We start from the raw sequence: 24,141 nt of genomic DNA, 5'->3' as shown, positions 1-24,141 counted from the left end.
ATGTTTTGTGTATCTCTGCATTAGGTTTGATAGTAATGCTGTGTCACATAGTGTGAGCAATCATATTAAATTACTTTTTTTTCTATTTAAGTGATTCCGGAAGCAAATTTTGTTAGCATTTGTGTTTTTCTGTTTCACTTCACGAGCAGCATGCTCATCAAGATGGTGTTCATCATACAAGCCCTAGTAGGCTTTGATGAACCCCAGTTTGTACCTTGTTCTGTGTTCGTGCAATAAACTATTATTATTATTATTATTATTATTATTATTATTATCATCACAGCCCGGCATGCCCAGCAGGCCCATATTTGTCGCTTCGGAAGGCGAGTAAAGCTCGCGCAATACGTACGAACCCTGAAGTGGCACCGCCCAACAACCAGTTTCTCGAATGGTATATCTTCATGTCACAACAATCTACAGTGCTGACAAGGGCTACGACGCAAGCGCGTGGTTTTCTGATCTTATAATATGGCTTTTTTGATGGCAAAGACACTAGCGAGAGCATGGCTCTGCAGAATGTATTTGTGTGCACAAGAATCCACGCATAAAAAGCGAGTTGAAAACTACACGCTCGCGCCTTTGCCAGCACTGAAGACAACTTGGGATGTTTTCAATTGAGGAGCTTTGCATATCACAGTTTTTTTGTTCACCATATTATACGCGCAAAGCTCAAGCTCATTTTCTCAAGCGCACGCCAACAGTTCCAATATCTGACGGTTAACAGCTGCATTGTTGAAGAGTACATATTACCTTATCTGTATGCGGATGCCGCTGAATTATCGCAGCCTTTCCCAGCATCCTTTAACAGTTTACCGATCGAGGATCTGTACGGCTATAGATGCCGCCCTATTATTCCGGCGTCCACGGCCGCTTTCTTGCTGTTCTCCGCATTACGCGGGCTTATTATGTTATCACATCAGTACACGATTCAAGATTTCATATCTGGACGCAGGTCTTTTCTTACAACTACTCGTCTTCCTTGCTTCATTATCTATTTCAGTGAAGCCTACAAACCGTGGGTCCAGGTATTGTGGTCAACAACAGTTACACTGAATAGCGTGCATACAGAACTCGAGTAAGCGACTCTCGCGCAGACATAACTGTCAACGCACGTAGGTTCGGCGATAAGCCGCTCAGCGATGACGGAATATTTTTTTAGCGATATACCAAGATTTGCAACTTCTATTTTACTGTGCGGGGTTTATTATTGTTTAGGTATAATACGAGAAAATACGATGGACGAGTTCTATTTTATGAAACAATACATATCGGTGATATTTGTGAGTCCGTGATATGTCGTGAGTCGACTTTATTGGTAATATTCTTGTGAGTCGGTGATATCGGTAATATTTCGTGATATTTTTGAGTCAGTGATATTTCGTGATATTTTGGAGTCAGTTATTATGTCACTAAGGACAATTGATAAGGCGACGGAAACTGAAGAAAAGTTTACGTTTATTTGGGTAAACTTGGGCCCCCCAAAATAAAAAAAAAAAAAAAAGGTTAGCATCGCAGGCGTCGATGGCGGCGAAACAGCAGGATCGAACGCTGGGGTGAGACTAACCCGGCTCACCACGCGAAGCCCCTTTGTACTCGCGAGTGCTGCTGGAACAATCGTCATAGTAAGTTCGGCGCGTAGCACATTCTAACCTAGAATAAGTTGCCTTGCTTTTTGTTACGCTCATCAAGAATATTTTATATAAAACGATCACTTTTCATTGAGTAAAAGGTAGTAGAGTTTCACAATTTACTTCGTGGACGTGACTTTCATGCATAAAGTGTGATGCCTTTAATTGGGAACAATATATTCTGCATAATCACGCTCTGCACGTGTATGCACGAATATGTCGCAATATTTACTCCCGTGTTTGGCAAAACATCCACCAAATATTATGTTAAATTAATATCGTGGCCAATGTGAGCGATTGATTGAGTTCATAAACATAAGCAAAAAATGTATATCTCTTTTATAAGTATATAAGGATTGTATTTACAAGGCTTGGGGTCATCACACGAAGAACCTCTCCGAAGAACGCCGTTGGTTTTGTATAACGCACCAAAACATTGAAAATTGGTAAAAATTGAAAAAACTTAATATGCGTATGTAGGGTCTTAACTTTAGAAATTACGAACTATTTCTTTGAACCCGTTCCTTTTCGTTAAGCTGTTCAACCGTGTATCATTATATTTTAATTATATTTAGTATTGTGCAGCTGTTGTTAACAAAACAAATGGTCGAAGTACAGGCGAGCTGGTGCGTAATAATCATGACGTTTTAACCTTGAGACTGTGAAGGAGACTTTAAAACAAAGTAGAAAGGACGGAAGAAAGGTGCTAGACAAGTGTCTCAATAAAAAGGGACATTTGCACTTTCGGAAACACCATGCTCGAGCGGATGGTGGTACACAGCTGACATCGGCAGCAGAGCTGACACACCAGAACATATGAGAATACAAGCGCATACAGACACAAACATCTCACAGAGGCACAGACAACTCGACACTCCTACTTGAATTTTGAGTGGCATGGTCTCATCAGGCATCTATTAACCTCAGCCATATCCCCCAAGACGATGTTGTTGTCTCCGATAAATTGTCTCGTATGTATGTATCTTGTACAGTGACCTGCGATATGAGCTGGAATGTGCCAACGGCGACCAGGCAGTACAGACCGTGCGATACAAACGCTATCGAAAAACAAAAACTGGGCTGTGTGTATGTTTTTACAGCCTAGAGCTTGGTCTGCTTCAACGGGCGACGAGTTTCCCAGCTGTAGATCAGCAATTTAGCCAATGCAGTACAACCGCTAGCCTGGGTTCCACACACGCCGGTACGATGCTCATCCAGATCGAAACGGACAGGGGTGGAGAACGAACACAGGATCCCTGGGTTCCGCAGCCCGAGCTTTCGCTCCACGCGCTCCGAGCTCGTGTGCGCGTGTGCGCTAGCCCACTCCGCCACCGATCCCCCAAAAAACGCCATCGTGCGCTCGGCGGAGTGTGAAGAGCTATCATCACGCGCGGGAGGTGCATTTTCAAAGTTGAACACCGTCACTGCTGCTTTAATCCTCCGTTCGGTGCCCGCTAGGCTGCGTAGTCTGTACTGTCTGATTGCTGTTCGTGCAGTCGAACTCGCATCAGCCACTGTATGTATCAACAAAGCTACATTGCTTGTTTAAGGAACATTTTAAGGAACCCCACACGTGCATGGGCCCATCAAAATACTTGAAATATGTAATAAATAAATTTTAAAAAATTCCATGACGCGAAAATATACGACCAAACTTCCCAGTTTGCACCGTGCTAGGCTTTCACTTCAGTCAGTAAACAAAACGTTTTTGCATTTCAGCATGATATTGGTACTGTGCGGAGTAGAAATCAGGACGGCCATATAGTTTTAAAAGCTTCCCTAACTAGTGAAGTACCTGTGCCGCCAAAATACCTTTACATTTCGTACCTATTTCGCCACGTGCTACCAACGAAAATATGTTTCGCTTGTGAATCGCAGTAAGGGCGACTGGCGAATCACTAGGCAAGAGAATTATTACATTTTTCAGAAAACAAGACTGCACGGGTACGCTACGAACAAAAGAAGTCCAGTTTGTTACATAGCGGCTTTAAACAGAGGGAAGGGTGGGAAGGTAATGCGATTTGAGATGACTTCAAATGTCCAAGCATAGTGGTCCAAGGTACGCAAAACCGGATAAGCCCTTCAAAAAAAAAAAAAATATTGATTTAAAATTTTTTTTTTATCGAAATGACAGCGGCCCCACAGTTTTCTTGTTTTTGAATAAACTTGCTTTGTTCATTTACAATACTTTCGTTTCCAACGAGCTTTGCTGACGCACGAAAAGAAAAAAAAAAAGAAAGAAGAGAGATGAAGTGCGTCTGAGACGGAGAGAAAATTCCGCCTTGAAAACTCGACAAAATAAAACTGCCGGGAGAGCGACTCCCAGAATAGAAGGCCTGCCCTATTGAGCTTCGGTCGCCCCCTGCCTAGCGTGCGACGCCTCCAATATGAGATTGGACGGCGCTCCATTTGGGCGCTTCTTGCCTCCCGAGAGTGCCCGGCAGAGCGTGTTGGCCTCCAGACGTGCTAGAGCGTCTCGAGGCGGCTTCACGCACCTAGAACACTAGGCCCACACATGACGTCACCGCTAGTGGGCGTCCCACATTCCCCAAAAGGGGCAAAATACGCCGAAGTTCGACGAGAGTAGGCCGCAAAGCGGAAGACGCGGACGTCTTTCCACCGCCGTCTGCTAGCGTCGAGTACGTCGTGAGACGCTGCATGACGCGCTGGAGCTAGGCGCTCCTGCCTGGAGCCATTAGTGATGACGTATAGGACGGGGAAGGGACAGGCCTTGTGTTTTATGTCGGGTTGCTCCACGTGCTGTTGAGTAGCGCAAATGGAAGCGCATTGTCGAACCTGCACCCGCGTTGTCGGGCAACCTGGTTGTCGTGCTTTGCTCCCGGGACAACCGCCAAGCCGCGGTCGTTTTGGAGTGTTGGTCACGTGCGCTGGAATGGAAGAAAGCAGAGCGAATCTATGGAAGTTATAAAAGCGCTTGACTATTTCCAAAATTCAGTTTCCTGAGTTGTGGAGGCTTTGTACTGCGTGTCGTCCGATCTTCCTTTGTATTGCTCTGTTTTCAATAACTCTGCCAGTCTGTTTAGAATTGCAAAATATATGACCCTCCCTTTTTCATCTCTGCGCATTGCCATTAATGGTTTCCGCCATTTTTCTTTTCAGTTTTTTAACGGATTTCGGCTTTTATAACGTAAAAGGAGTGAAGCAAAAAAAAAAATAATAAACAGGACGCATTTTTTTTCTTTTTTTGTTGTTGTTTTTGTGCGGAATCTTTAGCTACAAAAATGTTGGGTTAGCGCATTTTATGCGGGTGTCTGTAATTCATACAAATTTGGTGAACTATCCGAAAACTACTCGCAGATGCAGAAAACACTCATTTATCGAAAAATCTTTAATTTTTCTCATTGAGGGCTACGAAAAAGAAAAAAAAAAAACAGAAAACTCCAAAAAAAGCAGAATTTAAGTTTCTCAGGTATTTATTTGAAAATCGTGCGATAAACAATGATCATCACGTCTGTTTATAACACATGACAAGTACACTTTTTGCCATAGCTTTCTTTTCTACGCTTCAGCGCAGAAAAGAAAGGTAATGTTTTAAAACATTGCAAATAAAACTAAGAAATTATTTCGACCGAAGAATAGATGTTAGAATAAGCAAGAATCCATTTGAATTTGAAAATTTAATTAGTCCCAACATTTAAAACTTTGGGCATATTTTTCTTAGAAAGCTTGTTATTGAATGATCCTATCCATTGCATCATATCCAAACTGTCCAACATCGTTGAGGAACTATGTCGCCAAAAACCTATTTTGCCACTTAGAACAAGGTTGTTTTTATAGTATAACCATTATCGTTTCTTTTCGAACATAAGAACACTTTTTATTGATACTTATCGCAATCGATAGTCATGACAATTTAAAAGGAAATACATTTCTATTAAAAACGTAATGAGAAGCATTTGCAATGTTGTAGTCGACTATCCAACGGAGATCCTTTTCAATCAACTTGGTGTAATGAAAATGTTTGATTTGTATAGATATTTCCCACGCTTCAAATATAAGAATGAGAAACATGTAAACGCCTCATTTTGAAAACTTAACTAATGTAACAACAATAGAATTACATTCATATCCAACACTTATTGTTGCACAGCTCGAAAAGTAGCATTTTTAGAACAAACTACGGTCATCAAAACGGCGTATATTAATCAAATTAGTGCACATGTGGAACTTCAGACACTGTCGGTAGGCAGCTTAAGGTTTCTGTTATTCTGTTTTTTTTTTTTAATCTGCTTCCAAATCGCTATTTAAATTATATTTTTACGTTGGTACATTTTTCGTATAATCTTTCGTGTATATTGATTTTTTTATGAACTTAATCTTAAGATTTTTAAATGTTTTTTGTACAGAGTATCTTTTTATATTACGTAAGTATATTCATTAACATTTTAATTATATGTGTATTTTTACGTTTCATTTATGATGCTTTTCTGCTGCTGGAGCTCGGACGCTTGGGACAACTCAAGTTGTTTTCAACAGCTTTTCTTATTGTCTCCATCAACATCGTATCTCCCTAAAAATGAAGCCTATTATTATTTTTTTTTTTTAAATGTTCATGAGGAAGCATTACAGCGTATAGTGACTTCAGTCGCCATAAATATAATTTTATTGTGCCAAAGAAAAAAAATGAAAGACGTTTACAATTCCCTGTAATGCCGAATCAGAGCTCAGCTCTTAAAAAGGAGGAGGGGGGAGGAACGGAGGGGAGGGTCACGTGTGACGTCACGTGACGTCACACGTCTGACGCATTCGGCATTACAGAGACGTGACGCCACGTGTGACGCCACGGAGGTACGATTTTCTCGCTAAATTTTGCACGAAATTTTCCTACTAAATTTAGCGGGGAAATTTTTCCGTTAAATTTAGTGGGAAAAATTTCCCGCCAAATTAAGTGGGAAAATTTTACTCTCGTGATGTCACAAGTGACGTCACACGTGACCCTCTCCTCGGTACCCTCCCCTCCTCCTCCTCAAGAGCTGTGCTCTAATTCGGCATTACAGATAATTGTAAACGTCTTTCATTTTTTAGAGCGCAGCTCTTAGGGGCCCGTTTCCGGCTTGAGCGGCGTCGCCGTTGCCGTCGCCGTTGGCGTAACCGCGCGGTGCATCATGGGAAATGTCCCATAATGCACCGCGCGAGCCCCCCACCGGGGTCACGTGACCTCGTGGGGGGGCATGTGACCCCCCCCCCCCCCGAGGTCACGTGACCCCGGTGCATCATGGGAAATGTCCCATAATGCACCGCGCGAGCCCCCCACCGGGGTCACGTGACCTCGTGGGGGACACGTGACCTCGGGGCACGTGACTCCCCTAAGGTCACGTGACCCCCTCCTCGAGGTCACGTGACACCCCGAGGTCACGTGACCCCCGCCGACGTCGCGTGACCCCCGATGACGTCATCGTCATCATCACTGATGACGTCACCGGCATCCACATCGTCATCGTCATCATCACTGATGACGTCACCGGCATCCACATCGTCATCGTCATCATCACTCATGACGTCACCGGCATCCACATCGTCATCGTCATCATCACTGATGACGTCACCGGCATCCGCATCGTCATCGTCATCATCACTGATGACGTCACCGGCATCCACATCGTCATCGTCATCACTGATGACGTCACCGGCATCCACATCGTCATCGTCACTGATGACGTCACCGGCATCCACATCGTCATCGTCATCATCACTGATGACGTCACCGGCATCCACATCGTCATCGTCATCATCACTGATGACGTCACCGGCATCCACATTGTCATCGTCATCATCACTGATGACGTCATCGGTACCAGCATCGTCATCGTCACTCATGACGTCATCAGTGACGTCAGTGATGACATCATCGGCATTGGGGGTCCCGTGACCCCTAAGGTCACGTGACCCCCCCCCCTGGTTAGTTTAACCCCCCCCCCCCAGTGCCCTTCCCTCCTCCTCCTCAAGAGCTGCGCTCTAATTCGGCGTTACAGGGAGTTGTAAGCGGCTTTCATTTTTTTATACTCTAGCTCACGAGCATTTGATCCGAACGTATCGATAGACCCGAGAAAACCCGAAAACCCAACCACTGTGTGTGGCGGGACGCCATTTTGGTACGTCGTCAGGGCGCAGCCATGGGTATGGTGGCTGGAACGCGTCTCCGACTGGTGTGTTTTCCGCGCCCAAAAAAGTGGTCCCTCGACTTCCACCTGATGACGTCATACAAGTGTCATGCTGTCGCCGGTCGCGATCTTGGCGGCGTCCCAACAGTTGTGTTGTGTATGGCAGATGCCTGTTCTGCTGTAGGTCGCTCCCCACTGTGGCAGTCCACGGAAGGTAGGGCAGCCGGAAGCTGGGACGCCTAAAGGCACGCCGTGACGACAGCGACATTCGCGTTCGCTTGCGCTTTTCGCCAGCATTTCTACCCCCAACCGCCTGGATCGCGACAGGTAACAGCATGACACTCCGGTTTCTGTGACGCCATTTGTTGCCACCTAGGCACCACTTTTGATGTATGGGCGGGATAGGACGCTAAACACACCAGTCAGAGACGCGATTCAGGCACCATAGCCTTGGGACAACAGGGCTCACGTGACCACCCACGTGACCGCCCCTCCCCTCCAGCCCAAAGTTCCTGTTTTTATTTTGATCCTGTTCGTCCTCCTCTCCGGCGTCGATCAGTTTATCTCTTTCTGCTTCTGGTTTCCTATAATCCTGTTTCGTTCTGTTTAGCTTCTGATGGTGTTGTGTTGACGGAGTCGTGTTCCGTGCCTAAGAAGTTTCGTTCCTAGTTGGCGGCGGATACTGTGGTAATATCTTCAGCGTGTGTTTGAGACTGGCTCTGGACAGTTGATCCTTTCGGACGTGACACGCTCAGTGGCGATGCTCCGAGCTCGCACGCCATTTCGGCACGAATCTCACTTAAATTTAGGAATCAACAACAAGGTGTGCGGGATATCCCTTTGTATTGCCTGCACATAACAAACGCAGGTGCTTGCACTATGTAACATTGAGAAAGTTGGTACGCTTTTTGTGCCTCTATACCGCGCGAACGCGTCTTCATATTGTAACGAAGAAAATAAGTGTCCTCTCCTCAGTTGATGACGAGTCTGATATTAGCAAACAACTGTTTATTCAACGAATATGAGACAGACTCTTTTGTAACAATTATGTACAATTCGTCAATGAATGTTGGGGGGAATACTCCTAACCTCTGGCGACTTCCCCTGCCGTCCTCCTTGACCACACACATCCTCAGCGTGGGCCCCCACCACAGCCGGACTCGACAAGCAAAGATCGACACAAAGACGGGCGAGCCGAACTCCTCCATAGCCGCAAGGGGTCCCAAGTTTGTGAGTTGGCGTGCGGAAGACTCCTGAAGCGAAGGGGGGTCGGACGTGCAGGTTGGCCTCCAGAGTAAGAATGATGTTCAGGGCATAGTGTCCAGGAGCCAAGTCCTCTGCGGGCCCTTGGCGGCTGCTTATATCGCATTCAGCAGCATTCTGGGTCCACACAGTCCACCAATCTGAAAGTTTGGGAAGGACCAATCAAGAGAATTTCTTCAGGACCAATCGGAGACGTCCCAGCAAAAGCACCGGATGCACCAACACCCGACAAAACGCATATCTAGAACAGAGGGACGAAGTACACGAAGAAGAATAAAATACAGGAAAAAGAACAAAACCCTCGGGGAAACGCGCGCCGAAAACAAGTAACGTTACACTGGCGGTCCTTGCTTCAGGACCCCGAACTCAAATAAAACACACTGTTCCAACCCAAAAAGGGGACAGAACCACCATGCCGCCTCCAAGTTGCCAACACTCTCCAACAGGGCGTCTTAACCGACAGCATATATGTGATTCAGCCAGTCATCGCAATAAACAACGCTCGCGCACTTAAAACCAGACAGCAGAAATCTTCTGACATTCCTTGCCTGCCGATAGTTCGCAGAACTCGGTTACAACCTCCCCAATACATACACACTGTGTCACTAACCTCGTCTCCAAGGTCCGCCGCCTCTCCTAAAGAAGGAATACACAAAGCAAAGACGCGGCTTGCCACTGCCCGGTTCACGACCGCGGCACGTATGGTAACACCATGGCTGTGTTCCAAATCTTACCCAAATGGATCCGAGTTACTCCGGCGGATCGTATCACGTGACAGCACAGATTGAAAAACGCTGGACGCGGGTTGAGTTTAGAACGCCAAGTGTACAAAACCCTTACCCTGGAGCAAGATCGAGTAAATTTTGGAACAGGGTGCCAGAGTCTGGGTGGGGATCATCCCGAAACTATGCCTACTCGAATGGGGATTCCGCGGCCACCTAGCGGCAGCGACCTGCCGCCGGCGAAAGACACTCGCGTTTTTCGAGAAGGGGTCCGCAAAATAAAGATATAGAACCGACGCCGCGAAGGCATAGCCTCGCGACAATATGGTTGCAGTTTCGCCTCGCATTTGGCTCCTGCTTTGTTTTTAACCGTGTTTCCTCTGTTCCTCGTTTTGTATAGATTTTATATTTGGTTCGTGCATAACGAGCGGGTTATTTAGGAAACGATCGGGATGTTAAATAAAAGGTTGCGAATGCAAACAGTGCCTTCTTGATGTTTCTTCACCGGTGCGATCGAACTAAAGTTCTGGCGCGATTGTAGGAGATACACGCATTTTCCAAATAACTGCAAATTTTATGACACGACATTCCGTTCCTTTGTCTACATAAAACACGAAATAAACCATAAAAGGCCATGGTGCCGCATCCTGTAATGTTGGGCACCTCCAAGCTACCGTTACCTGCGGCCTGATAACTGATGTAAAAGAAGTCCTTTTCTTCTTCTTTTTTTTTTTTTTTTGAATTATACATTATTTAAAAGATCATAAAAACTGCAGTCTACTGCACATTTGTTTTCTGAAAATTTATGTTAAACCACGACTTCGCCTGCGCGCGAAATATTTGTTTCACCGCCACTTTCGCTCACTTTCCAGTCCGAACTCCGATGCTCCAAAGTTCGAGATGCCAAAATAAGAAGATAGACGTCAAAATAACTTTCGAGAGTGGACGTCGAGATAGTCACTACGGTCACTACCGAAATAAAAACAAACTGAGAAAAGGGGGGAAGGGGGGGGGGGGGGAGGTGTACGTAAGTTGTCACGTGATCCCTGTTGTCACGTGACTGCCCTGACGACGCGCAGAAAGGGCGTCCCGGTATGACGTCATACCCAGAGTTTTCAACTGCCTGCGAGGGAACGCGTGCAGCATATTTGACTGCTCGGGTAAGGTTTGCGGAAGGCGCGGAAGGCCGCTCAGATCTCTGTATAATACCTCAGGATTTCCTCCTCTCTCTGAACGCGCCGCAACGCAATTTTCAAAGCGCTATTGTGGACAGGTGGCGCATCAATCAGAAATATAATTTTAATATTCGCCATCCTGAAGGCCAAATGCAAACAGTTTAACTGTGTGGACATCTGTGTGTGTGTGTGTTTGTGTGTGTGTTTATAAAAAACGCTTTAATTTTCAATTAAGTGTAAACATTTTTATTCTCATATACATTTACATATGCGGACTCTTAAAAGAGAATTGAAGCGGTTTTCTATTTGACGGGAAAAACACTTAAATTGTCTTCACTTGGCCTCCATGATCACGAATATAAAAAAAAATATATTGCAATTTTGAACACTGCACGTGTTCCCTCGCAAGGGAGCACGCGCAAGGCAGTCCCGTCCAGTGATGGGTTTTTCGCTGTTTCTCGCGTCTGGTGAGAGGTTTGAGTCAAATGCTTGTGACATTCAAAATCACAGGACAAAATACACTAGAATTCACCTCAGGTTTTTGTTTATTTTTCAAAACCCTTTTTAGTTTTTTTTTTTTTTTCTTAAAGCCGACGATTGAGATTATTTAAAAAAATGCCAATTACAATATACGAAGTATCTTTTTTATTCTCGAGGTATTGTTATTGACCACCGCTGACGTCAGGTTACCAGTATAAAAGAATAAATAACGAATTGAATAATTAAAAATATCTAGTTAACTTGTAAATATTTTCTTCAGGCTTGATTCACATAGTGCGATTTTACTTGCGACTTCAAAGTTGCGACGTCGCTCATGGGGCATAAAAAGCGTGGTGGAGGCTGCTTTGCTCAACGTCGCAACTGCGAAATCGCGATAAAAATCGCACAATGGGAATCAAGCCTCCCCCTGTGATTCCTTGATTCACATTGTGCTTGTCCTGTGATTCCAGGGCAGCAAACATTTTCGAATTTTGTGCGGTGTCATGGGCAGAATCCAAAATAATCCCTTAAGATTATGCCAAAGAATAGTTGGATTTGTTTTTTAACAGCGTCTGACCACTAAGATATTGCTGTTTGTTGTTTTAGCACAAAGTAAAGGCACTCTGCCAGATTGCTGAGCACGGTTCCAACCAACTGGCATATTAATTTTGAGAGTACTTTTGCCAGAACTAGCTTGTGTTTTGATGCTCTTGTCGTTTTCTGAGCAACAAATGATATCGGGAGGCAGACTGGTTCTATTTCGCTTTCTTGGTGTTACTTATAGAAGGGTTCTGCCCAATATTGAATAAAGTGTTCGAGGTCATGTTTCATACAAAGAACAGTATATTGGTGCTACGGTCATTGATTGCAACGCCACCAAGTATAATGTACGTATAAATTAGAAGGAGTTGTGAATATAGCTGGGCATGTCCTGTTCAGTGCTGTACAAACGTAAATAAAAGCAAAAACAAATGGGCCGTCAGGTATAGCTGTATAGCGAGAATGATCTGCCTTTGCTATTTTGAGATATCTTTTGAGAGGCACGTTAAAGGTTCCAGGCTAGTGGTTGTACTGCACGGGATAAAATGCTCATCAACAGCTGGGAGACTCGTCGCCGTTGAGGCAGACCAAGTTCTAGGCTGTATAAACATGCACACAACCCCAATTTTTTTTTTTTTTTTGACCTGTGCGAGGGAAGACCTCCAATCAGGGCAATATAGATACAAACTAAGAATTCTTAATGTGCGTCACGCAGTGGCGCGCGACGGCACGCTGTGGATTGAAGTGCAGATATCTAGGTTCAAGCTTTCGCCTCACGTATTGTGTTGGGCAACTTCATTGAGGAGGGAAAAGTTACTTAACGCACTTCATTTTATTTGTTCCCGTAGTCACGATCATTTAAATTCAAATTCTATGATGCTAAACTCCCAATTTTATGTGATGTGAGCAAGTACTTCGACAAAGAAAAGCTCCGAATGCATACAAAACAGCTCTCCTGGGTTGGGCTGACCGAGTGAAGCGGACGATCTCGCTCAGTGGCGGCCGCCCACGGTGAATGGTTCGTACCTGTTTCGTTTCAGCGCTGGCCTGCGCTCTCGAGGTCGCGGCGATCGACTACGAGGAGACCGTCGTTTGGCAACCGGACCCTCAGCACAAGTACGTCGCCCTGCGGGTGAGGCGCCGGAACGGCTTCCTTCCTCCCGATTGCGCGCTGGTGGCACTGGTGGTCGTGTAAAGGCATGGTTCGCAGAGGCCAGACAGACAGCGTGAACATCAGATCAGCTGCGCATCATCATCACCATAATCATCATTTATTATTCTTGAAGACCCTTACGGGCAGTAATGAAGGAAACGGTGTATTTTTTACGTAGAAAAACAGAAAGAGCAGCAACTGTGCAGGCGAGCTAGCGATATGGAAAACTAAAGCATACAGCCAAAGAGCTGAACACGCACACACACACACACACAAGCACCCACAAGCAAGCGCACACACAAGCGCGCAAACAAACAAGCACATGCACAAACAAGTGTACGCAGGCACACGCGCACACAATCACGCACACACAAAAGCGTATACAAACGCACACAAACACACATAAGTACGCGCACGCGCACATAAGCAGAGCACACAAGCGCGAGCAGGAGCACACGTACCACATATACGCACACTAACAGAAGCGCACTCACACCCAGACGCACGCACACAGTCGCGCGCGCTGACACATACATACGCGCACGCAGAGACGCATACACACAAAAGCATGCGCTGAAGCACACACAAAAAAAAAACGCACATACGCAGACACAATCACACATATACGCACACGTGCACGTACACACACGCATAAGCGCACACACACGCACGCGCGCGCACACACACACACGTATAGGCGCATGCACGCAAACTCACAAGACTCACGCTCACACACAGCCACCCGCGCACACATGCAAAGATGCACGCACACACGCACACAGCTAGCCATTCGCTGTTTCAAGTCTATTCTTGGCGCTTCCTCGGTCTCATGCCTTAATTATGTACTTATACTAAATATTCGACTTCATACTGATATCATTCACTATATTTTGTCTATTCCCCGTGGAACGTGTCAAAAGAGCAGGTTTATTGATAAATGTGGCTTCAATGCTTCGATGCAACGGACTGACAACACCATCGGCTTGAAAGATGCCTGCGTGCACCTTTTGGATTGCTGAGGCTGTATTTTTCTTATCTGAAATGCTGTGTCTCGCACCAGATCTCTGACATTCGGCACCGAGGCTGTAGTCATGTGTGCCCACCTCTACATGCTTAGCAGCCAATCGTTTAAAAATTTATAACCTTCGTACTTTCTCCAAGGCAAAAAAGGTATGCTAATAATTGAACGAAATGCTAAGTAAAAGTTTTGCCTTCTGAGACGGAAGTAGAAGTTTAATTAATCGGTTAAAGTACCATTGTTGACAAAGTTGGGGCATTGCTTTTTTAATTTTCAGTGAAGACATTGTCGTATATAGGAATTAATATTTTCCCCGAGTACACATTTGCCATAAAATTATCAATTTTGTAGCCTGATGGGTAGTCCTGTGAAGAGTTATCTGTAGAGGTGCTCGAATAATAAAACATCTACTCGAATCTATTTCAAATTGAAAAGCGCCGAATAGTGGCCAAAAAGGCGGATTTCAAATCAAGTATCTAATACAAAACCTTTCATTCAAAATGCAAAAAAAAAAAAAAAAAAAAATCGGATAGATGAGAATCAAAAGCCTTCGTGTTTATTTTTCGCCATGGCAGGCGGAACTATAGCGCAAGTAAGCACGGTGTTCATTGGAGAGACAATCTTGAGACGTAGCTGAAGGATGTGTATACCCATCCACGAATGGATAGGCAGCATGCCAAATGAATAGATTGATATGATTGAACCGTTTGAATCGGCCGCCATCCCTGTCATATCGCTCTACGTTGCGGGGAACGACGGGCTACCGGGAGGGAAGGATTAAATTATCGTTGCTATTTGCATTTTGACAATTTTCGTAATATGAACGTAAACGGTGAGAATATTATTATTTAGTGCACATAGATGGCGGCAGGCGACGCAAGATTATTGAATTTGAAATGGTGCATGGCTTGCTGGTTTACGTCGAGCTCGTCCAAAAAGCTAGGAATGCGACTGCTCTGTTCGCGGAATACTTTCAATGAAAATAATTTGTTAGTCAAACCTTCTTCTTGCAGTTTCATTTTGATCCAACGTAGGCCTGTGAGGATTACGTCACACAAAGAGTGTTCCTAAAAAGTATATTTTTTTACCCAGAAGGAGTGATGTTTAATTTAATAAATTATTGGGAAACACGAATTCTCGAAATTAGAAAGTCGAATCGAATTATTCGTTTAACAATTATTCGGTCACGGGCTCTCAAACTCCCTTCTTACTTCTTTTATTTTTCTTCTAGCGTTTCTTTCTTTTTTTTAATTTTTATTTGGCCTCGTAAATGTTTTGATAGTATATTGCCTGTCTTTGAACTGTGTTCTAGTTCCACTTTGTGTATTGCTTTAGGCTTATTTTTTCCATCTTCTCCTTTGATGATTACTTTTTTTTCTTTGTAGAACTATTTCTACGATCGTTTTCATAATGTCGTCGTTTCTCTGCTTGAAAGTATGATTACATTATAAGGCATCTCGGTAAATGCCCTCAGAGTCAACAGAATGTTTCTACGAGCAACTAAATATCACGAAATAAAACGAAAAATGCAAATAAAATGAATGTATTACTGTATGCACCTGCTGCATCTCTAGAGTTGTGAGCAATGCTAAAAAGACAGAAACGCAGTCCATTGTAGTGATAAGTTCAGCACGTCTTCTCTGTAACCCAATTCGCAAAGCTAAAAAGATGGGAAAGTCGTTTCGTGCCCGCGGTAAGGCTACATATAACTTTTCAGGTGGCGTAGAGTAAGTAAACCCACTCAAAATTAGATTCGATTACTCCGAGAAATCCGAGTCCGGTACGGCAAATATGGCACATAACACAGCATGGTCCGGAACTAGAAACATTCCATTGCCACCCCCCCCCCCCCCCCTTTTTTCCCCAAATCGCAGACACTTCAAAGCGAAGCCAATCCCGTAAAATGCTGTAATAAATATGTTCTCCAACGAGCCCTTAGGTGATAAAGAGACATTATACACTGTTGAATTTTCAAGAGATGGTTGGACGATCTCAGACGATCTGAGCTTGTTTCGCCACGCCGCCGTTACCACGAGGCATCAAGGGAACTTTTGTGTTGGTGCACGTGTGACAACCTAGCTTGCACGCGTTATGCACGTGCAAAGCACGAGACGGCACCCGAGGTATCGTGCACTGCTACCCGCTTCCCTTGGAGTAAAGTCATGGCGGCATCACGCACGCGCCAAGCGCCTGGTGCAATGGGCCAATTGCACTTCTCTTTTTGCGACTCCTTTCCTTGACAAGATTTCGTCCCCTTTCAGGAAGTCACGCAAGGTCCGACCTATCAAGAAACCGCTTCAGTCGAGCCCAAAGTGACGGTGGTCGACAACGGTAAGCTGTGCTACGTAGTACACCAACTCCCTCTGTCCTCCCCACCCTCAGGAAAAAAAAAAGAACAACATAAAACAGTGTTTTTTTTAACTAAAAATTAATGTCCATATTCGAACGCTCGCTCTTCTCTCAAATGTAGCCCTAGCGGCGGTCCAACCCAAATACCAAAGTTTCAAAACTAACCATTATCTTATCAAAAGTTGTAAATGAATTTCTGTAACTTTCAATGGAGAAAATTATGTCTGCTTTCGACAGTTCGCGCCGTTCTGCCCCCTGTATTTGTGGGCACTGTCAGCCACAGTTTTACCATTTGAAATTTCGAAAAATCGCTTATAATGTTTGTACGAGGTAACGATTCGTTCCGAACCTTTGCCCTCTATAGCTCAGGCGCCACATTTGGGTAAAAACTGAGCGTTCGACAACGCGTAATTTATTACTGCATAGATTACAAATAAAGTACTATTTTTTTTAGGGGGGCATTTTTATATATACACTCTAAACTCCTCGGGTTAGACGAAAAATAAAAAAGAAGATAACTAATCGTTTGCCGATGCCGTCCTGATCCGGAAAACTCCGGTGGCGCAATGTGTGCAATGGGAGGAAGCGTTTCTGATGCCAAACGTGCGAGATTTAATGAAAGGACGCACTCAAAACGTTCCCGCGCATCTACTTGTTCGCGGAGCAGTTGAAGGAGTTTTATTGGAGCGACTTCTAAAGCGCATTCAGCGAACGTGGGGGTGCACCAAATCACAACTTTCAGCGATGCTGGTACCGCGGTGCGAGAATTACGATCCCTATCTCCTCGAGGGACAGACTTCGAAATTAAGTCGCTCACCTACATCTTCCTGGCGTGGAAGAATGAGGCAATGTTCTTATATCGCTCGCATTTTATGAAAGTACAATTACTCGCGCGTCGCAGACCCCACCTTGTACCGCCGCTATACGACGACCATCCAGATGACAGCCATTTTTGATCACAACTAGCGCGCCCCCTATAGGCTGTGAAACTTGCGAATTGTTTTGACAGGAAAGCGCGCCCAGGAACGTTGAGCCCGATATTTCTGGCGCTCAGGGTACCTGCGCAGATGACGTCGATCGAGCCGTTTCTTGGACTACGTCATTTGATGGTCGGGGCCCAGGAAGCGTAGCCGCTGAGCCTCCACGTGCTCTGACAGGCAATGCGCAGTTCGGAGCATCGGCAGCCCGTTAAGGCCCCGTTCACACGATGCATTTTTCTCGCGCATCTAGTGTCGCGAAACGTAGTTTCGCGAAATGGTTGCGCCGTCTGAACGAGTCCGAAAAGGACGCGCGTCCTTTTCGGACTCGTTCAGACGGCGCAACCACTTCGCGAAACTACGTTTCGCGACACTAGATGCGCGAGAAAAATGCATCGTGTGAACGGGGCCTTAAAGGCCCGTTCACACGATGCACTAGGCCACGCCACGCGTATCTGTCAGAGAGCGTAAGAAATGCTTCTTACTTCCTACTTTCGCCTTCGTCTCGGCTAAGGCCTGATTTGCTACAGAGCGATGAGGTCTCGCCCTGCGTATTTTAAGTTGTTCCGGACTCTAGATGGCTTCATGTTGTAGCCAGACAGGTTTGACGGGTTGCTCGGACCCACATTTGCATCCCGATGGGCTCCGACTGGTTTCTTCTTGAAACGATCCGGCCAAGTTAAACCGCTTCTTTTTGCAGCCACCACAGGAGGGCAAAAACTCCCCGCCTCCGAATCGCAGAAGGCTGAACCACCAGCGAAAGGTGAGGAATATCCGTCTATGCAACCGATTTATTTTAGAAAGCAGCTCTTAGGCGCCCGTTGCCGGGTTGAGCGGCGTCGGCGTTGACGTAACCGTGCGTTGCGTTATGGGACGTTTCCCCGGTACAGTTAGTAGGAAACTTTCCTGCTAAATTTAACGGGGAAATGTTTCCGCTAAAGTTAACGGGAAATTTTTCCCTCTAAATTTAGCCGGAAAATAATATCTAAATTTAGCAGGAAACTTAGCGAAACTTTTTCCGCTAAATGGAAGCGGAGCAGGAGAGGAGTTGGGGAGGGTACGGAGAGGAAGGAGGGGCGTACCCTCCCCTACGTACCCTCCCCTCCTCCTCCTCAACAGCTGCGCTCTAATTCGGTATTACAGAAAATTGTAAATGTCGTTTTTTTTTTTAGATTTTGCTTTCTTATTTGTACGTACGGGTTTTGCGTCGCTTCGCAGAAAGCGAGAAATTGAGGCGTTAACCGATAAAAAGGAATCACGAAGCGAGGACATGGTAGGACACGCGCCGCGTGTTTTAAGCTGTCAGGGAGCCTAAGAAATGAGGGGGCTAATTTATTTATATATTTCGAAATATTGCGACCTCAATGAGGTTATCGTAGGAGTGGAAAGAAACCGTACATATACATTCAAAAACACAAACAATTAAAGATGCACACACCCTATGGAACAAAACTAAGAAAGGCGTGAAAAAGATGTACACGCTCTATGGAACAAAACTAAGAAAGCCGTGAAAAACGCAATCTATCGTTCTAGAAAAAAAATTATTTAAAAAGGTTAAGGCGGGCTCTGTACGGTATAAGATTTAAAGGATGGAAGCTTCGAGTGCGTGATTAAGTAATAAAAACAACATATTTTTTCCCCCGAATAAGTACACAGTTATTATTCAATATTTCGAGTAGGAGCAGAAGTTGTTCTAGAGCGTGTCTGGAACCAAGAGGCGTGAGTCCTGTATCAACCATAAAAGATGTAGGAAAAAAATTGCGGTCATATCTATTTAAAATAAATCTAGTTGTCTTTGCTTGTATTGCGCCAATCTGCTTAATAACACCCTTTAGATACTGATGCCATACCATACAATCATAACCTAAGTGGCGCAAAACTCATGAAATAAAAAAATAAAAAAATATCTTTACGCTTCATGATTCATTCTCTAATGGCTTAATCTGATCCACTGCGAGGCGATCATGAGAAGCTCGACGACCTTTAAAGCAACCGTTCAGCCATATTGGGCTATGATATTTCTCACGTAAGCTGTTGGTACTACTCTGACCCAAAGACGATCGCATACAATGTCACTGGTATACATATTTAGATTCGTTTAAAATAATTTTAAATCATGGGACAAAACTGAAGCTCTACTATGGACGCAAGAAATCAGTTTCAAAAGAGTTTCCATCGGTTATGTATCCCCGCTTCCTTGAGAATACATCACCGGCGACGCTGAAGAGTCGTTCTACTGACGCGCTTGAAGGAACGGCAGTTCTTCAGGGGGGCTATGTTGCACGCTTTGGACTCCCAGGAGACTAGGGAGAAGGAAGTGACGTCAACAACGCTCTTTGGATGTTGATTGGTGGAGTCGCTGATTGCGCGTTGCGTGGTGCTGCCAAGATACGTTCATTCACACCTACGTCACTTCCTTCTCCCTAGTCTCCTGGGAGTCCAAAACGTGCAACATAGCCCCCCAGAAAGAGCTGATGAATCTGAGGGAGCTTCTTTGTCGCCAGGTAATTGCAAAAGTAAAAGTGCACTTCTTCCTTCCATTTGTCCTTGGTAAAAACTTGATGACGTAGAATCCCGGAGTGCATTGATTTGCATAGTCACAGGGCTTTTACATAACGATGATATTCAAATACCGATCCCCCCTAATGCTCATAGATTAGGCACGAGTACCGCGTTAGCCTGCATGAGCACTCGGTTGGCTCGTGACAATCAATGTCTCCACGAGCATTCGGGTAGTGGATCGTGCCCAGTAGCTGCTGTGATGCAGACAGCCAGACCATAACAACGAGTGAAGCTCAGCACATGACCTGTTCTTTTTTGCAAATCCCGGCGCGTGAAAACGAAACAGATAATGTGACCTCATGTTCTGACCAACTTTGGTTCTGACTGCGAGTTGAAGCGGTAAACGGTGCTCGTTTTTCTTTTTTTTTTTCTGCTACTGCCATCGCACGTGGAGAAAAACCTTAACGCATGTTCCATTCATCATGAACATTGAGAACTAATACATCGTTTACACAATGTCACAACAGCGGCCATTGTGATGGTCTTGCTACCGACTGTGTACTTTCTACAGCATATACTTCGCACCATTAATTTTTTTTCTCGGCAGGACCAAATAGGAGTGACCACCACCACGGGGCGACGACGTCACGTGCAAATCATGTATTTTATGCGGTGTTTAGTGACTCTACCGAAATAGCTGTTTTCTGGGCTTCCTGCACAGAGACCGTCCCTCCGGCGGCCGCCCCTGGGGTGGTGCCCCCTCGGGCCCCGATCCCGGAGTTCTCGTTCGGCGTGTGGAACGCCACGGACGGCACCGTCTGCATCCTAGCCAAGTTCCAGGCCTTCTTCACCATCACGTACGCCAGCCGAGGCGGCTTCCAGGTGAGATCCGCTTGGGCACCGCCATCTTAAAAGAGTGGAAAGTGATGCGTTATCAGGCACCGTTCGCATCGTTTCTCATTCGCCATGCAAGCGTGCCTTGCGTGAGAAACGTTCGAAAAACGTTAGTTTTAGCGAGTCGTTTTTCAAGCACACGGTTCCGAAATCCACGAACGGTACAGCTGACCCGTTCCGTGAAACCGTACGTCGAATTTGACATGCTTTAACGAATCGTGAAAGTGGCGCGGAGGAGCTCGGTGGTCGGGAGAAGCGCGTGCCCCCGTTCGGAACGGTCGCAAGTTTGATGAGCTCCCGAGGAGCGTCTGCAACGGCTTTCACCGGCCGTGGTTCATCTACTGAAATGTCTCAGGATTCCTACCGAGTGGTTCTGCCGTCTCTGCCCACAGGTACTGAAGTTTTGAACTCTGTATTTGCGCATTGTGACACCTCCGGGCGCCCATACAAGATAGACGATTTTCGAACACAAATGGAACGCCATGGCGTTCTACAAGATTTGATTGGAGCTGGCCAGTACCAAATGAACGATGTTTGGCTTTTCACGTTTAACTCTCTGACTGCGAAGAGGAAGCTTCTTGCGGCAAAAGAACTGGTCGTGAAAGAAAAACGTTGTTTGCTCATCGACCCTGACGAATGCGAGGTCCGACTACGACTGCACTGGACACCGATTCACATAAGCGACGATGCAGTACGGAGGGCCCTGGAGCCTTACGGGAAGGTGAACGAAGTGTCCCGGGACACGTGGAGGGTGGAAGGATTCCAGAATGTTCAAACGACAACGAGATTTGTTAAAATGAACCTCAAAGAGGGCATAACAAAAGATCATCTCCCGCACCAGCTGGTTATGTTCGGCAGCAAGGTCCTGGTCGTCGTTCCAGGGAGGGCACCGCTCTGCCTCCGATGCAAGAGGACAGGCCACATTCGTAGAGAGTGCCGCGTTCCCCACTGCGACAAGTGCAATCGTTATGGCCACGAGCAAGAGGACTGCATTCGAACATATGCCACCGTGATGCTGCCTGCTCCTGGGGAAGACAACTCGGAGTTCTTCATCGATGGAGAAAAAGCTGAGAAAGGCGAAGACGGCATTCGACATCCAGTCACTACCGATGACTCAAAGGTTACAGACGGACGACAGGAACACCTAGAACGAAAGAATGACACCACCTTGTCAAGTTGTCCAACTGGCCGTGAGGGAGACTCTGCGCGAGAGGACGACACTTTGGCGTCTAATTGCCAAGCTGGTCGTGAAATATACCTATCCCGGAAGAACGACACCATCTCATCTGGTCCTCTGGCCGGTCGAGAGGGAGACCTAGCACGGGAGAGCGACACCATCTTGCCAAGTTGCCTGGGAGCTGACAACCCTGCGGTTGGGAACGCCAGTCCGGACGTCGACGGTGCTGCATCGGACCCCTCAAAGGACCAGTCAACGAGGCCAGCTTGCATGAGCGATCACCATTCGGACATCACGTCCGAAGACGACCTGGAAATGGATGAAGGTGCTGACCCCTCAAAGAGGCCTTTAGACCTCGTAGAGGAAGGGCCTGACTGGACTCCAGTTCACGGGAGGAAGAAACGGTGCAAGCCCCGCCCTCCCCCGGGCAATGGACGAGAGCGAACCTCGTAGAAGGTGGTTACTTTCTGGTTACATCCAAACTGCGAACGCTTTAGGTCATGTCTTTCTTAGATCCATTTTCGCTTTACTAGTGCCAGTTGCAAAGTTACACCTGATGTAGCTTCCATGTGAGGTTGTTCATATGTCGCTTTCCAATGCACGCTTCCTCCTCCAATCCCAACAATGCTTCCGACTAAAAAAACTGGCCCTTCCACTAAAGGTTTAACATTTGGAACCCTCAACATTAGAGGACTAAACTCCACTCGAAAACAATACCAGCTGCTACGTTTGCTCCACGAGGAGCAATTAGACTTTTTGGCCTTACAAGAAACAAAAATGGCGGAGGAAGAGCAGGTGACGAGGGCGTTACAGCCTTTTCTTACCTCGTACGAGGTATGCGTAACGCATGCAGTTGGCACTGCAGGTGGTTGTTTTTTATTCCTTAAAAAGTCTGTTCCCCTTTCAAATGTGAGTGTCATTACCGATGACCATGGGCGTTTTATTTTGTGTGACTTTAATTTGTTGGAAGGGCAGAGGAGAGTAATCTGCATCTATGCCCCTTGTAAAGTTAGTGAACGGGAGGCATTCTTCCGAGGGATTTCACATTACATTAAATGTGATCGGACCACTATACTTCTAGGCGACTTTAATTGCATTTGTGAAGCAAGAGACAGAACTCCATTCGCGCGCGTAAGTGATTCTAGTGCAAATGTCCTGAGTGAAATAATCGCTGAGAATAATTTGGAAGATGTTTTTTACATTTCAAAAAGTATAAAGAAAATTCAGTTCACACACTTTCAGAAATCCTCTCACGCACGCCTTGACCGCATTTATTTTTCTAGCGACATTGTAAATAACATTGGATCTTATCACGTAAAACCTGTGTTCTTTAGTGACCACTGTCTCGTAAATGTCACAATTGGAGAAAACCAAACCCCTAGGTCAAAGTTTAACTGGCGATTGTGGAAGTTGAACGCAGGCCTACTTAAAGACAAGACATTTGAAGCTGCAGTGGACGATCTCCTTGATAGAATGGTTGAGCAAAGCGGGATGTGCCCCTTAGAACGGTGGGAGCGGTTCAAAGAGGAGGTTAAAATGTCAGCAATTGAAAGATCGAGCACGCTCAAGTTTTACGCCAGGGCAGAAGAGCGAAAACTGCAGCACAATTTAGAGGCCCTGAGTGAAACAGAATGTACTAATCCTGGTCAAGGAGTAAAAGACATAGAAAATATCAAAGCCCAACTCGAACACTTTCAGAAAGCGCGATATGAAGGCGCTGTGGTCCGCGCAAGAACGCAAAGGTTTCTTTGCGGCGAACAACCTACCAAGCAAGCTTTGATAGCTGAAAAAAGATATGCAATGTCCAAAGAAATAACCGAAATCGAGAGGAAAGGCACCCTCACCGCGGATAGCACAAACATCGAGGAAGCGTTTGTAGAACATTACCGACGGATTTTTTCACTCACTTCAGGAAGGCACGATTGCGAAATGAAAGACCTCCTGTCTCTTATGCCGAGGCTAGACGACAACACGCGGGAATGGCTTGAGGAACCCATCAGCGTTGAAGAAGTAGAAAGAGCAATAAGCGACCTGCCCGGGGGTAAAACGCCAGGCCCTGACGGGCTTTGTTCAACTTTTTACAAAAAATTCAAAAGTCGGCTGTGTCTCATTTTGCTCGCTGTCATCGAAGAATCTTATAA

The 24,141-nt window shown here is 45.7% G+C and overlaps 1 protein-coding gene across 1 annotated transcript in view; it reads left to right on the top strand.

The window, feature by feature from the left end:
* The window catches only part of LOC8039868, a 54,759-nt gene that overhangs the window by 5,650 nt on the left and 24,968 nt on the right, over positions 1–24,141 (top strand). The window contains exons 2-5 of the mRNA XM_040212581.3: positions 12,971–13,062; positions 16,363–16,432; positions 18,128–18,190; positions 20,651–20,811. Coding sequence (XP_040068515.3) covers positions 12,971–13,062; positions 16,363–16,432; positions 18,128–18,190; positions 20,651–20,811 — 386 coding nt within the window. The remainder of the gene's footprint in view (positions 1–12,970; positions 13,063–16,362; positions 16,433–18,127; positions 18,191–20,650; positions 20,812–24,141) is intronic.

This window comes from Ixodes scapularis, unplaced genomic scaffold, assembly GCF_016920785.2.
Source record: "Ixodes scapularis isolate PalLabHiFi unplaced genomic scaffold, ASM1692078v2 PGA_scaffold10__122_contigs__length_95168666, whole genome shotgun sequence".
In the NCBI taxonomy this organism is placed as follows: Eukaryota; Metazoa; Arthropoda; class Arachnida; order Ixodida; family Ixodidae; genus Ixodes; species Ixodes scapularis.
This window is presented reverse-complemented; position numbering and strand designations above follow the sequence as displayed.